Below are 16,163 nucleotides of genomic sequence, written 5' to 3'. Positions count from 1 at the left end.
GAGGCCCCACGCCCGGGTCTCGGGCCGTCCCTTCAATGGCGCCGCCCTGTGGCCCAGGGACAAGGCGGCGGCGAAGACAGGCCTGGGGCTCGGCACCGAGTATTTGGGGAAACCGACATCTACGTGGGCCAGAAGCAAGCAGCTTTTATTTTATTTATTTTTTGGTTGTTTTTTTTGTTTTGTTATTGTTGTTGTTTTCGGTTAATCTTCACCTGAGGATATTTTTCCATTAAATTTTAAAAATATATTTTATTGATTTTTTACAGAGAGGAAGGGAGAGGGATAGAGAGTCAGAAACATCGATGAGAGAGAAGCATCGATCAGCCGCCTCCTGCACACACCCCACTGGGGATGTGCCCGCAACCAAGGTACATGCCCTTGACCGGAATCGAACCTGGGACCCTTGAGTCTGAAGGCCGACGCTCTATTCCCCTGAGCCACACCGGTCAGGGCTCCATTAATTTTTTTAGAGAGAGAGTAAGGGAGGGGGAGAGACAGAGAGAAAAACATTGATGTGAGAGAGACACATTGATCTGTTGCCTCCCACATGTGCTCTGACCAGGGCTGGGGATAGAGCCCACAACTGAGGTCCGTGCCCTTGACCGGAATCAAACCTGATACCCTTCAGTCTGCAGGCCGACGCTCTATCCACTGAGCCAAACTGGCCAGGGCTGGCTGTTTGTTTTTTGAAATATGTTTTTATTGATTTCAGAGAGGAAGGGAGAGGGAAAGAAATAGAAACATCAACGATGAGAGAATCATTGACCGGCTGCCTCCTGCACGCCCCCACACTGGGGATCAAGCCCGCATCCCGGGCATGTGCCCTGACCGGGAATTGAACTCTGACCTCCTGGTTCATAGGCCGATGCTCAACCACCGAGCCCGGCCGGCCGGGCAGAACAGGCAGTTTTCCCGGGATGTCAGAGTGTCCTGTGTGAAAGCAGCCGCGCCCGCAGCCCCCCCGGCCTTGCTGCTGCTGACCAACCGAGCGGTGACAGGCAGACTCGGGTCCACCACAGCTCACAGCCCAGCCCACGGACTTTGCCAACTTCTCACTCATTTACAGACAACAAACGGGCAGATTCTCGTGAGAAAAGGAGTAGATTTAGAACATCAAAAGCAAGGAGGGCAAAGCACAACAGAGACATGGAGCCTCACCTGGCTTCCCCTGGAATTAGTCCCAGACACGGAGGCGAGGGCCCTTCCCGCTGTCAGCTCCTCCGAGCTGGAGGGCCCGCGGTGACGGGACTCACAGGTGTGCTCACAGGCACGGGGAGCGGTGTGGCCGCCCTCGCTCCGCACACGTCGGACAGCGAGCGCGTGTGAGAGATGAAGACCTGAAGAGAAAAATCTGCCCCGAAAGGCCTCCTCGTGGGGTCCCCACCCATCCCGTGACCCCCTCGGCGTGAGACCTGCTGTGAGGGTGATCGAGGGCTCTGCTGGTGGAGGGGCGGACGCAGAAACTGAGGTGGCAGGGAGATGCCACCCAGGGCGGCTGCAGCCGCCTGGTCCCGGAGCCCAGTCAGGCCCGGCACACGGGTGACCCTGCTCGACTGGAGGTGGGAAGTTGGGGCTTGGGGGCTGGTGGACCCCTGGGCCCCCTTCAAAGCACAGAGGTGGCAAACTCGCGCTGGGGCGAAAGCTGCCAGACGGAGAGACAGAGAGATGGCAGAAAAGCAGCAAGTCACCCAAGGTCCTTCTTGGTGACCAGGACAGATCAGCCACATGAGGGCAGCACAGACTGCTGTCCCAGCCCCAGTCCCAACCTGCCCTTCTCATCACCCACAAACCCTGCCCAGTCATCCCCGGCTGGTGTCCAGCTGCTGGACCTGCCGAGTGTCAATGCCAGGCGCCCGCGGGCCCGAGACAACACCTCCGTGTCCCGTCCCGACACCATCCGCTGCTCTGCCGGGCCACAGCGTTCACGCCGAAGGGCTGGCATCCTGGAGTGACTCGCACACGCCTGGCTTCGTGTTTGGCGTTTTACAAAAGCTGTTTTGTTTTATTTATTTATTACTTATTTATCTATCTACTGATTGTTCACCCTCACCTGAGGATATTTTTCCCACTGCTTTTTAGAGAGTGGAAGGGAGGGAGACAGAGAGACACATCGATTGGTTGCCTCCCGCATGCGCCCCAATCAGGGGTGGGGGTTGGAACCTGCAACCCGGGTACGTGCCCTTGACTGGGAATTGACCCCCCCCGACCCATGGGTCCTTGAGCTGACACCCTACCCACGGAGCACACAACCAGGGCAAACGCTGCTTTCAGTCCAGACGCTGTGTCGGAGACGCTATCCCCCGTTTCAGATGCAGGAAAGGAGGCCTGGCGTGTTTGTAAAAGCATGCCCAACGCCAGCCAGCCCCGGTCTGAGTCACAACCCAGTCCGGTCCACAGACACGCTCCGGCCTGGCAGCGGCTCTTACTTCAGCCACGGAAACAAAGGGCACGTAAAACGTATTTTCCAGTGTTAGTCTTTATTAGCCATAAGCAGTTTTTGTCACTCTAACACAAAAACTTGAATGTTTTAGTGCTCATGAAGACCAAGTTACAAACTATTGTTTTTGAAAACGAAGATGATGTCCAAGGCCCAGCCAGCGCTGGCAGGCGCCTCCCCGCGGTGCTCAGCGCCCGCCCGGCGGGCACCTCATCTCTTCCACACGCAGCACCGCCTGCTTGGGGTCCCTCCCCCCAGGGAGCGGCCAGACACGGGGTTCCTCCCTGCTGACACGCTCAGAGCCTGCACATGGGAGCGGCCACCAGTGTCCCAGAACACGGTGACGCGGGGGAGGGCTCCCGCCCGGCTGGCGCGCAGCGGGCACGGGGGCGGGCGGGTGCACAAGCCAGCGCCCGGTGCTGCCGGAGGCCTCTCAGAGCCGTCGCTCCGAGCACCTGGGGTTCAGGGGCACTTAGCACAGCACCCAAGTCCTTTTAACAACCCTGTGTGACCAGCGTCCCCGCGTGCAAACACAGCCGGGAGCCCACCCTGGCCTCCCTCCTCGCGCCTCCCGGGGAGCGAGCGGGCGGGAGGCCGGAGGCTGCCCCTTGCCCCTCCTGACCGCACAGGGCTGTGCCCCAGCCTGCTCACCGCTCCTGTGTGCTCCTGAGCTCGAGCAGGTCTTAGGTTTAGATCCTCGATTTCAAGGAGGAAACGTCTGAACAAGCACGCACTGCCCTCCCTATTGCCCTGACAGCCCCACACGTGTGACCTCCTGACGACCTCGGGAGGGGGGTCCTCGGGCACCTGGACCCAGGGCTGGTCGCCAGCCCCACGCACGACGCCCACACCCACCACCCGGTGGGCCTGACGCCCTCTGCTCCTCTCAACACTCAGAATCACACAGAAGTGGCCGCGGGGCCTGCACTTACGAGACAGGGAGTGGGTGCCTTTGGGCAGGTACTCCAGCAGGAGGGCGCTGTCGTCCCCGAGCACGTCGGCCTTGAGGGACAGCAGGCTGTTCTTACTCATGAGCGCCGCCCGCAGGTTGGCCACCGCGGTGGCCTGCTGCAGCGCCTCGTCCTTCTCGGGGGTGAGGGGCCGGCCCAGGTAGCTGGCTTCTGCCCCCAGGAAGCCCTCGTCCACGTGGGCACAGAGGTCCACCCTGTCCCCTCGGCTGTCGGAGCTGCTGGCCTCGGCGACGGTCAAGTCTGAATCTGGGAGGAAACAGAACGTGCAGGTCACTTCAAGCCTCTCCAGGTGGGAAGCAGCCAGGGCCACGCGCTTCCTGTCGGGCCCACCGACCCGCCGCCGCAGTCCAGGACACGCCGGGCACGGGGAGGCACTGCTGGGCCCCCGCCGCTCCCGGCTGCGCCCGGGCCCACAGGCTCGGACTGCACCTGGCTCCCAGGCCTACCTGTTCCCCTAAATCTATAAACTTCCAGCAAAAACTCATGGGAGGCATCTTTGTGATCTTAGGCAAAGACTTCTTAGCTCGGAGACCCAAAAAGCATGAGCCATAATAAAAAAAAGGTCACAAACTGGACTTGGTCAAAATTTTAAATGTATGCTCCTCAAAAGACAGTGTTAAATAAAAATGAGCCAAAGACTGGGAGAAAATGCACAAAGAACTGTCAACTCGGCAGTGACAAGCAAACAAGGTCCCCACAGGAGGAGCTGGCGGCCAGCGAGCGCACGAGAGGACACTTGTCACACAGCCACCGCCCACAAACATGCCACACGCACCCGGCAGTGACCTCCTGAGCCGGAGCGGACACCGCAGGAGGTGAGCGGCCACAGCCTGGCTCGGGCGCTCACCGCGGCTTTGGGTGTCACGGCCAAAACCTCCAAAATGACCACACGACCCACAGCCGAGCGAAGGGGTCGGCTGACACAGCCAGGGCAGAAGGCACTCGGCAGCACAGGAATGACTCACAGACGCCACGGCCACGGGAAGGGGACTCAGAGCAGCCGAGCGTCACAGGCGTGGACAGAGGGGTGGCTGCGCCGTGGGCTCGGGTCCGAGGCTGCGGCAGCCTCGGCGTCCTGGCTGTGGTTCTGACTGTGACTGCACGGTGCTGTCCTGGGCACCACAGGAAGGAGCACAGGCTGTCTCCGATCACTTCTCACCGTGGGCCGCTAATCTACAACTGTCTCAAAATGACGCTCTGTGAGGCTCTGGAGGGGCGGCTGCGAGGACACAGGTGGTGGGAGGGCTGGCTGAAAGGGCAGGGGGAGCATCTTGGTGGTGGAAATGGTCTCTCTCCTAACAGAGGTGTAACATCTGTCAAAACTCATCAAACTCACTCACTAGAGTGGTTAAAATTAAGAAGACAGTGAAAGAACGAAAGGAAGGGAGGGAGGGAGGGAGGGAGGGAGGGAGGGAGGGAGGGAGGAAGGAAGGAAGGAAGGAAGGAAGGAGAAAGAAAAGGAAAGGAGAGGAAAGGGAAGGAGAGGAAAGGAAAGGAAAGGAAAGGAAAGGAAAGGAAAGGAAAGGAAAGGAAAGGAAAGGAAAGGAAAGGAAAGGAAAGAGCCCTGGCCAGTTTGGCCCAGTGTGTAGAGTGTCGGCCTGCGGACTGAAGGGTCACGGGTTCGATTCCGTTCAAGGGCATGTACTTTGGTTGCGGGCACATCCCCAGTAGGAGGTGTGCAGGAGGCAGCTGATCGATGTTTCTCTCTCATCGATGTTTCTAACTGTCTATCCCTCTCCCTTCCTCTCTGTAAAAAAATCAATAAAATATAATTTTAAAAATCAATGAAAACCATCCTAGGGAGAAGATTAAAAAAATAAATAAAAATTAAAAAGACAGACAACAGGCCGAGCCACAGAGGATGTGGGGCCACCCAAACCCCAGAGGAGACGGTGCAACCACTTAGAGAGTCTGCCGGCCAGCGTGGCTCAGCGGCGGAGTGTCCAGCTGTGAGCCAGGAGGTCCAGGTTCAATTCCTAGTCAGGCACATGCCCGGTTGCAGGCTCGACCCCCTGTGGGGGGCGTGCAGGAGGCAGCTGACGGATGATTCTCTCATCACTGATGTTCCCATCTCTCTCTCTCCCCCTTCCTCTCTGAAACCAATAGGAACATATTTAAGAGAAAAAGCTGACCGTTCCTCATAACCCTGAAGCCGCCCTTCAGCCACTCCACGCCGAGGCCTTTACTCAAGAGAAACGAAAGCACAAGACAGACTGGCGCCGAGCGCCCAGAGCTCGTCCTACAGCGGGCAGCGGCCTGGCCGTGGCCAGGGGCCGGTCACGGGCGTTGGTGGTTTCAGGCAACAGAAGACGCCTCCGCACCCGGCCCGGCGTGGCTGCCCGGCCTTGTCCCTCGTCCGCCCAGAACTCACTCGAGCTCTTCCTCAGGCACCCTCTGGTTGGAGCGTGGGGCCCCCTGAGCAGGAAAAGCAACTACATTGGCCGCTCAGCAAAGCCCAGGGTGAGTGCAGGCGATGATTCCCAGTGTGGCCCGCGGACAAGCCGCAGAAGCGCAAGCCAGGAGGGCCCAGGGCGCAGGGCGCGACCCCGGCCCCGCCGGACACGCTCTCCCCAGCGGAGGTCGGCGCCAGCCCGCCCACCCACAGGGCCTGCTGTCTGTGTGGGAGCACCGTGTCCACAGCACGGAGCCTGGGTCGTCCGCTCAGCCCGGACGCGGGCACAGCCGCTCTGGCTCCGGAGGGGAGGGCCGCACCGCAGAGCAGGCGAAGCGCCCAGGCCCGCGGCCCCGAGGCAGGGCCAGCCCCCCGCCCCCCGTGGGCTGGTGGCAGCATGTGGGTTACTTTTCGTTCAGATGCTCTTCCCCCAAATACAACCCTAAGCAAGCTGATGCTCTACAGCGGAGGTCACCAAAGCGGCCTGTCAGTTAACAAACACGGCGGTGCCAGCTTCTCCGAAGGCGTCCTCTGTCCTGTGCGGCTCAGGACGGCGCTGCGGCCAGGCATGCCGGCGGGGGACGGCCCTCCCCGCCACCTTCCAGGAGGGGACAAGAGGAGAGGCCACAGTCTCAGCCCCAGTGACCAACCCGGAGGGGCTGGGAGCGTCGGACTCAGCCCCGGAGAGAGGCTGTGGGCGGGCGTGGCCAGCGAGGAGCCACCGAGGCCGCCGGCACCCGACAGAAGCCGGTCCGCAGTCCCACGCGCCCAGGACGTCCTGGTCCCGGCTCAGTGCAGACATTCACTACTTCACTAACCCACAGGCCCCGGCCAGCACCGTGCCCGCGGGGCCTCTGGGTGCCTGGCGCAAGGCACTGGGCTCTTCCTGGCCCAGAGGTAAGCCCTGCCTCCTCGGGGTCCGGGCGGGGTGAGGCTGGGACGGGGAGAGGGACAACAGGTCTGGCATAAGGTCCGTCTGGACCCAGAACATCACTGTCTGCACACACGTCTACACATATCAATGCTACTTCCCACGACCTACACACACATCACACGTGACTCCGGATGTTTCCCTGGAAGCCACCAGGCTAGAATGCACTTGGCCTTTAGCTCAGAAAAAAGTCACTCGGAACAGTAATAGGCCCAAGAGTCAGCATGGCTGAGGGGGCACAGAGGGGTCAGGGCGGGCTGCCGCCGCTGGACTGGACACCTGAGCGTCCACGCCGGCGCCCCGAACACTGGGTGGTAACCACATGATGTGTTCCTCTGGGGCAGGGCCTTTTCTCCCATGAGTGGGCCAGGAATGAAAAATACTCTTCTCTAAGCTTCAGTAAGTCTTCCACGAAAACAAAGGGTCCTCGCTGAGGAGCACACGCTTCCCGCCCCGCCCCGGCCAGGCGGGGTGAGCAGACACCGTGAGCCAGGCAGACAGCCCCACGCCAGCCCACAACCTCTGTCCTGTCTTAGCAGCTCGGTACAACCCAGTAGGAGCAGCTCATGGTTGCCTTGGTAACCCGAGGGCGTGAAGACATTAACAAGAGTACACAGTTGAAATCACTTGTTGGATTCTAAAAGCACTTCTGCTTGATAACTGCATTTAAAACCTCAAGCCCCCGCTCAGCAGGCTGCTGTCTCAGCACAGACGGCTCTCTCTCGTCCAAGGCCTCCAGCAGCTCAGCGCAGGCGGTCCCTCCCCACGGACCCTCAGCAGGTTTGGGGCAAAGCCTCTGTCCCGGCCACTCCCCGCCCTATCAGAGCCGGTGGGCGGCGACACCAAGTGAAGAGCAGACCGGCACTGCTGTCCCTCTCCTCACCGACCGCCAGCAGGGGGCAGGGGGCGTTTCCATCGGCTCAGACACCGCCTCCTTCTCACTGAGTTTGGCTCAGCTCCAGCAGGCCTGGGCTGCTATCAGGGACTTTGCAGTGTCTGGAGACTTTTTGATGGTTACAACTAGGGGCGGGTTGCTACCGGCTAACATCCCAGGACGCCCCACACGGAGTCACCCAGCCAGGCCGAGACCCTGGTCAACCCAGCAGCCAGCAGACACAGTGGCCATGAGGCTGAGAAGGAATCGTCAGGCTATAGTGCATGCTGGACACCACTGTTGAGTGAAGACAGAGTTGCAATTTGGGGATAAAGAGAAAGTTTGGGAAACAGATAGTGATGGCTGCACAACAATGTGGCTGTATTTAATGCCAGTGAACCTCACGCTTAAAATGGTTACAAGGGTGTCGTTTGTGGCTCGCGTGTTTTTACGACAGCGATGCGAGCTCCGGTGCCCGGGGCCAGAGGGCAGACTTTCCACGGAGGAGAGCGGAAACGGCTCCCAGGGCCCCCAGAGCCTCCGGGCAGCAGCGCGGGTGCCCCCCAGCACACGGCATCGGTGGCATTTTCTAGGACTTATCACCCCACAGTTTGCTGCCTTCTGCCTATCTCTGTCCACTCACTCGGTTGATTTCTAACCTCTTTCTGGAGAGGACTCTCCTGACCCTAACCATCGCCCTCGAGTCCCCAGGGTGCTCATTCCTCCAGGTGCCACTGAGAAGGCGGCATGACCAGAACTACCATCAGGAAGAGCACCTGACATTCAGGAAATTTAATTGCTATTCAGTCACCTGGGAAACAGATACAAAGCATCGTCCAGCGTGAAGACTGGCTCAGCACCGCGAGGTGGGGACCCCAGGGCTGCGAGAAAACACCAGGGGAAGCCACCGTGCGCGTTGGGGAGTGTGTCCCTTTGTCTACGAAGCGAGCAGCCACGGCCCCACGCCGCGTCTGAGCCCCGGGAGCAAAGGAAAGGCTTACTTGAGTCACGGCCGCTGAATGGCTGCCCGGACGTCTGCAAGAAGGCTGGCCCCGGGGACCCGGCCTGGCTCTCGTCCTCCGCCTGCTGCGTGATGTGCCGGACCGTCTCTTTGTTCTTCCGATTCTTCCTTCGGCCCGTGGGCTGCCAGCCATCCCCTGCGGCCTGCTCGGAGAAAGGGTTCTGCGCGGCGCCATCCCGGGCCACGGGCGGCTCGCTCCCTCCGCAGTGGGAGGGCGAGCTCTGCTCCTCCTTGACGCGCAGAGGCCCGCAGCCCGCGTCGCCGGGCCACAGCGCCTGCGCAGACAGGTCGTCGGCGCCGTTGGCCTTGGACTCCTGGTCCTCTCTGCCGTAGCTGCTTCCTCCCTCGTGGCAGCTGGCGATGGCCGAGTCTCCAGAAGAATTGGTGGGACTGGGGCGCCGAGCCAGCCACGGGGAGATGCTCCTTCCGGCCATCACGGCGGAGAGGAGCGCGTCGGCGCCGCTGCCGGGCGGGGCAGCCATCTCGAACTCCGAGAGCTCGTCCGAGGCGTCCGGCTTGATGCTGATGTCCAGCGCGGCCTTGATGAAGTCGTGGCAGGCCTGCACGATGTCCGTCATCTGCAGGAAGCTGGCCGCGGACATCACCTCGATGACGTTCCGGCTGGTGAGGGCCAGGTGGGCGGAGTACATGAAGTCGATGATGGCCTGGAAGCCCTGGGCCGTGACGATGTCCAGGTGCGTGACCGTGGCCGGCTCGGACGCCTTCTGCACCTGGCAGTACAGCGTCTTGAAGTAGCGGCTGCTGCCGAGCAGCACGTTCTTGTGGGCCTTGAACACCCTGCCCTCGACCACGACACACGCGTCGCACAGGACGCCGTGCTGCCTCTGCTCGTCCAGCTCGCGCAGCAGGTGCCGGTAGTGGGACGTGATTTCCATGTCTTCCCGCCGGTTGCTCATCGGGAAGCCTCGGTGCCGCCTCTCCTACAGACTCTGTGGGGACAGGAAGGCGCAGTTACTCACTCCGGTGGCCGGGTGCGTGCGGGAGGAAGGGGGGAGGAAGGCGGCGAGCCCGCGGCCCCGAGCACAGACCCAGAGGGCCCGGCCGAGGACGGGGCAGGGAAGGGAGGTTCTGGTCCAAGGCCCTCAGCACGGACACGATTTTTGGACAGAACCCTACACATACAGCCAACTCTCAGAACACAAAGCAAATGTTGCACAAACGAGGACCATGTCCATGAGCAGTGAAGCGGAGCCCGCTCCTACCCAACGGAAAACCTAGGTTAAGTCACCTGTGTCCTCATCCCTCGCCTCCGAAGGGACATCCGAAAAACAAAGCACAAAGGGGGAAGACCTCCTACGGAAAGCCCTTGAGCCGTCACAGCCTTCACCCTGACATTTCCAGAGGGCTGCCCTCCCCGGCCCAGGAGGAGGCCCTGGACCAGCTCTGGACCCTCGAGGACCCCGGGCAGAGGGCGGCACCCTGGGGGGGCCCCAGGCAGCTGTAGTACCTTGTCCGTCTCCATGCGGCGCCGCCCCCACCCCCCGAGCGTTCCGCCTGTCTCTCCCAACCCGTGCGCCTCGTCCTCTCTCTCCGCTGCCTACCGTGGTTTCTCTGGGACGAGGCGCCACAGCCAGGGCAGCTTGAACAACAGAATTCTGCTCTAGCGGCGTCTGGAGGCCTGAATCCCAGACAGGGGTGTCAGCAAGGTCCCTCCCACTGAAGGCCGAGGGACGCGCACCTGCCAGTGGCTGCCCCCTGGCCGCCTTGGCTGTGGGCCATCCCCACCCGCCTCTGCCTCCCCATGGCACCTCCCTGTGTGCCCTGTCCCTGTGCCCTTCGGAGAAGGACACCAGCCATGCTGGACTCGGACCACCTGCTCCGGTGTGCCCTCACCTTCGCTAAATACATCCGACTGGTTCCTGGCCACACGAGGGGGAACCAAGGCTCCGTGTGAAAGAGGAAGCGTTGGCTTCGTTGCCTGCTTTCCGACCTGACTGAGTCTCTACTCGCCAGTGGAACAGATCCCGCGGAACCAGGAAGATGGCGGGGAAGGGCGAGGAAGCTCAGCGCGTTGAACAGGAGAGCAACAACCTCACGGGCGGACGGCACGGCCAGTTCTGAAGGAGGGCATCCCTCAGTCAGGACAGCTTAGACCCAGTGCTTCACAGAGACTTGTCGTGAGAAGACGATACCATTTTCATTAGGAGAAAAGGACGAGGACACGGAACTAAACGTAATCTAAGATAACGATCATCTCAGTAGATTCGTCAGCTCGGAAATCCGGGGACACCCTCCATCCCGGGAAGCTTAGGGTGGCAGCTGCATTTGTGTTTCATTTGAAAATCTCTCAGCGTCAGGAAGATGTCTGTGGGGTCCAGCCCACCTGGCCGACGAAGAAAAATGGCTGCCTGATGGCCAGCTGCCCAGTCACTGTTTGGCAACTGTGATCCTAAAATTGGAAGCACCCTGGACAGCAAAGCCAGTCCTGTCATATACCCACCAACAGTGAGGGCACCGGAGACTAGGGCAAGCTCACGGTGTGAGGGACAGCACCTGCCCTGTCCGGTGGAGTGCATCATCCCATGGAGGCACACCTGGCCGCAGGACACACACCTGGCCACATGACACACGCCTGACCGCAGGACACACACCTGGCCGCATGACACACACCTGGACACAGAACACACACCTGGCCACGGAACACACACCTGGCCACGGAACACACACCTGGCCACGGAACACACACCTGGCCACAGAACACACACCTGGCCACGGACCACACACCTGGCCACGGAACACACGCCTGTCCACGGAACACACACCTGGCCACAGAACACACGCCTGGCCACAGAACACACGCCTGGCCGCGGGACACACGCCTGGCCGCGGAACACATGCCTTGCCGCGGGACACACGCCTGGCCGCGGGACACACGTCTGGCCATGGAACACACACCTGCCCGCAGGACACACACCTGTCTAGGGAACACACATCTGTTCACAGGACACACATCAGCTCATGGAAACAACCTGTGGGCTCACACCTATGGACAGATCACCTGTGCTGCTGCCCGGAGCAGAGGGCACTTATCATGCATCCAAGGGGCAGGTGTGGCACCCCTTGAAACAACCACATTGGTACCAAACAAACTTGAATCCATGTTCCAGACCAAACCCCCAAAGTTGAGTTGGCCAGAATGGACCTGGGGGCTCGGAGTGGCCCTGCCATGGACAGCAGGGACACGGTGACGACGCACATGACCACGGGCGGTGGGTAATGAAGGGCTCAGCGGGCCGTCCTGTCTGGGCAGGCAATGTGCCTGATGCTTTCGGTGCCGTTTCCAAGGACAAGTGCTTCCTGGATAAAGGCCAGGAAGTCGCCCTCTTGCAGAATGCACAGGGCCCGTGGGCGTGCAGGCCGCCTGGATGGGCCGCCAGCTGCACTGTGTGGTCACAGTCTTAGCTCTGGGAGCAGGGCAGGTAATTTTCCCTTCGTCCCCAAGGAGCTCTGCCAGGAAGGCAACTTGTTGTAATAAAAATGTGAAACAGTGGATGCAACTTAGCCGTCTTGTCCCTGTTCCACCCGGACGAGAGCACCGGTCTGTGCAGGGCCCGGGACCCCGCTGGCACCCTGCTCCCGGGAAGGGGTCACACTCGAAAATTTGGAACAGCTCATAAGACGTGAATGCGCCTCTCAAACATCTCCACACTTCCTCTCACCTCTCACCTCTGCTTTTCACCTCTGCTTTTCAGTGAGGCTTAACTTAAACTTACTTAACATTTTCCTTGAAGTGTGACCTGACAGACAACTGTTGTTTAAAGTGGGAACAAGGTAACTGTAGCGCTAGAACCAAACTGTGTGGTCCTGGTCGCCAGAGGCCAGGCAGCTCCCACGGCCTCCTGAGGAGGAGGGACGTCTGAGCCCAATTCCACTAAACGGGTCTTTGCGATTATACTGGCCGCAGGACACACGCCTGGCCGCAGGACACACGCCTGGCCGCAGGACACACGCCTGGCCGCAGGACACGTTTTAAATGGGACCCGTGTTGAACAGACAGGTCACAGAGAAGACATGCAGCTGGCCAAGCGGGGAGATGCCTTCCGGGGAACGCAGAGCCCCTGCACTCCCGCCAGGATGGGAAGAGGGGCCACGCCCACGTCTGCGAGGAGGGGGAGCACTGGGACCCGCGCTCCACTGCCGGGAACGTAAGATGGGCAGCCGTTTTGGAAGACAGCTTGACAGTGTCTTCAAAGTTGAGCAAAGAGCCTAGGACCCGACAACTCCAACACCAGGAACCGACCCAAGGGGCGTGGGAACCGGACCACGCGAGGACTTACACAGGAATGTGCACGGCGGCTTTATTCCTAACAGTCAAACCCGGAACCCACCCAAATGCACACCAACAGGCGAACGAGCGGGTGCAGCCCGCAGCAGGCCCGCGGCGGCGGCGGCCTCTGGACGGGCACCGTGCCCGCCTCCCCACTCCCGAGCTTGTCTGAACATCCCTCCACACACCTGGACGGGGCAGGAGCCCATTTCTATGAAACTCCAGAAAACACAGCCTCGTCTGCCGGGAAGGAGCCGGAGTCAGCAGGGCCAGGCCGGGCCGGGCCGGGCAGAGCAGCGAGCTCCGAGGGCTCTGGGCCGTGGCCGGCGCTCTCACAGGCGTGTGCGAACCCTTCGCTCACACCAGCGACAGCAGCGTTTGTACGTAAGCTACTCCCTAATAAAGCAACCAGAAGTCTGTTTTTGTGGGACTGTTCTTGCTCAGCTACAAACCTGCACTTGTTTATTGACATTTGTTGTGGGTGGGTGTTGTCCCCCCAAAATTCATTGTTTGAAGTCCTAACCCCCAGGAGCTCAGGTGACCTTATCTGGAAAGAGGGTCATTGCAGATGTAACTGGTTAAGATGAGGCTGAGGGGCCCCTAGCCCCGTGTGGCCCGTGTCCTTATAACAAGGGGAGTTGGGACGCAGACACATGGAGAGCACCTGTGAGCACAGAGACGCTGCTCCGAGGCAAGGAATCCGGAGGGTCCTGCTCAGCCTCCTCCCGGGAGGGCCCTGAGGGAGGTCCTCCGGCGGGGAGAGGATCAGCTCCGCTGCCTAGGACAGGGTGTGGTCCTGTTAGAAAACCCGGGACATCACACACCCCCTCCCTCTGGAGGGGCACCAGGCCACAGGGCGCCGCTGTGCAGGGAGAGACCGACCCTGGGCGTCTGCACGTCCCACAGAACCAGGCAGCCCTGACCCCTGGCTCCCTCCTCACTGCGCGGCACCGTTCCCTTCTGATGTGTTCAGATGGTTCACTGTGTGTTGAAAAACCCACTTTATAACTCAAACTTATAGACACAGTGTTACATTCATGGTTACGTTTTAAAATTTAAAAGTGAGCCCGGCCCGTGTGGCTCGGTCGGCTGAATGTCACCCCGTGCACCAGGAGGTCCCAGGTTCCACTCCCAGGCAGAGCACACACCCAGGCTCGATCCCCACTAGGGGGCGTGCAGGAGGCAGCTGTCTCTCTCCCTCTTCCTTCCTCTCTCTCTAAAAATCAATAAAAACATTTTTAAAAATAAGTTTTTAAATGAGCTCCTCACTGGAAAGAAACACTCCAAAATGTGAGCAGAAGTCATCTCCAGAGGCCAGGCACCTGAATTTTCTCTGTGAGAACAAATGGACGCTGTTGGTTGCGGAATGTGCCGTCTCCCAGCCGCAGCCGGGGTGACCTTCTGAAAACGCACCCCGGTGACTGCCCTCTGTCAGGGGCTCTGCAGGCCCAGCCCCACCCTCGGCCTCCGCTCCTCCCTCCCTGCTGCTCTGGCCTCTTTCGGTTCCTTGACTTCCATCAGCCTGGAGCACCTTCCCCGCCTGCTCACATGTTACTTCCTCTCTCCTGCACCCCTACCCCAACCACAAGGGCCAACCCTCCTCCAAACATCATGGGGGGTCCCCTCCCTGCCCAGCTCACGTCACATGGCTGTACGCCTTGACAGAGCCAAATGGTGACTGTGTTCGCATCACACATTAGCCCAACCCCTTTACATGCCAGCCCGGATGTGCACAGCAGCCTGGGTCAACTGTGAGGACACCACCCACCTGCCCAGACAGGCAGCCCCCGGCTCCCCGAGGGCTAGGCCAGAGTAGGGTGATTCCAGGTCAGTACAAAGTGCTGTGGGGCCATTGGGGAGGGGCTGGGCTGGGGGCAGCTTCCTCGAGGGAGGTACCCACAGGAAGCATTCAGAGGGTGGACCATCACTCTGAGGTTCAGAGGCTTAAGGAGCAGCATCCACACTGCACTTTCATGGGTCTGTGTCCAGCTAGACAGCTGCAGGGGCAGAGACCCGAGTCCATGTGGAGAGGAAGGTGCAGCCACCCCAGCATCCAGGCCAAGCCCCAACCCCTATGAGGTGCCAGACCACTGAGCCACCTGCCCTGGCTGTTCCAGCCCAGCTCCAAGACTGTGGCCCCGCACAACATCACTTGGGCAGAAGAGACACCCGGCTGAGGCCAGTCAGCCACAGAACCGTGAGAAAATGAGCCTGTGTCTCAGGATGGACAAGTGACCATGAGACGGGGCAGGGCCAACAAGAGACCCTGCGTCCAGCTCAGGGCCTGCTGGTTGAGAATTCTGCCAGACCTCAGGGTGGCTGGGGCACCAGGTACCAAGACGGAGAGCCCAGAGGCCAGTGCTTTGAGGGGAGGGAGAAGCCTGGAGCACAGCCACCACAGGGTCCCAGGCGTCCTAACTCGGGTTCTGGCACCTGGGAGAGCGGCTGGGGCGGGAGGCCCTGAGCATTCACCTGAGGGCGGAGTGGCCCGGCAGCTCTGGGGACTTCCCGTTTCTCTGCTTCCGCGGGGGAAGTTGGTCTGGGCTGGGAGCGAGAAAGGGGAAGACGTCACCTCAGTGCGTGTGCCCAGGCACCCCCTGCCACTCCGGGTCGGTCTGGACCTTCTGTCTGTGAACCACGCTTGCTCTTTGTTTTAAGTCCTCACCCAAGGGCATCCTTCCACTGTGTTTTAGAGAGAGGGGGAGGGAGAGGAGAGGAGGGGAACACCCACATGACGGGAGACAGACACGTCGATTGGTTGCCTCCCAAACGTGCCCCTATGGGGGTGGGGACTTGCAACTGAGGTACAAGCCCTTGACCGGGAATCGAACCCGGGACCCTCTAACCCAGTGGTCGGCAAACCGCGGCTCGCGAGCCACATGCGGCTCTTTGGCCCCTGGAGTGTGGCTCTTCCGCAAAATACCACGTGCGGGCACGCACGTACAGTGCGATTGAAACTTCGTGGCCCATGCGCAGAAGTCGGTTTCGGCTCTCAAAAGAAATTTCAGTCGTTGTACTGTTGATACTTGGCTCTGTTGACTAATGAGTTTGCCGACCACTGCCCTAACCACTGCCCCAAAACGGCCAAAGCAGACCATGCTGATCCTAACAGGCAGCGACACTCCCGTCAGCTCACCCCGAGGACACAAGGCTTCGGCAGATCTTGGGCACGGCCGCGGGACGCAGGCGGGCGGGCCTGTGCCGCCTCCTCCCCCGAGGCAGGCCCACGGCTCCAGGCCGAACCGGCTC

General features: G+C 60.5%; 1 protein-coding gene across 2 annotated transcripts in view; it reads right to left on the bottom strand.

Annotated features, from left to right (window-relative positions):
* ZBTB46 (zinc finger and BTB domain containing 46) overlaps nt 1-16,163 on the bottom strand; it is a 43,065-nt gene that overhangs the window by 13,463 nt on the left and 13,439 nt on the right. Inside the window, exons 2-3 of one of the 2 annotated variants that reach the window (XM_054724404.1) lie at nt 8,607-9,576; nt 3,370-3,654 (exon numbers count right to left, since the gene is read on the bottom strand). In XM_054724404.1, the coding sequence (XP_054580379.1) occupies nt 3,370-3,654; nt 8,607-9,543 (1,222 nt within the window). In that variant the 5' untranslated portion in view covers nt 9,544-9,576. The remainder of the gene's footprint in view (nt 1-3,369; nt 3,655-8,606; nt 9,577-16,163) is intronic. The other variant, XM_054724405.1, reaches the window with a different exon arrangement.

The sequence above is a fragment of the Eptesicus fuscus genome, chromosome 12, assembly GCF_027574615.1.
Source record: "Eptesicus fuscus isolate TK198812 chromosome 12, DD_ASM_mEF_20220401, whole genome shotgun sequence".
NCBI classification, from domain to species: domain Eukaryota; kingdom Metazoa; phylum Chordata; class Mammalia; order Chiroptera; family Vespertilionidae; genus Eptesicus; species Eptesicus fuscus.
This window is presented reverse-complemented; position numbering and strand designations above follow the sequence as displayed.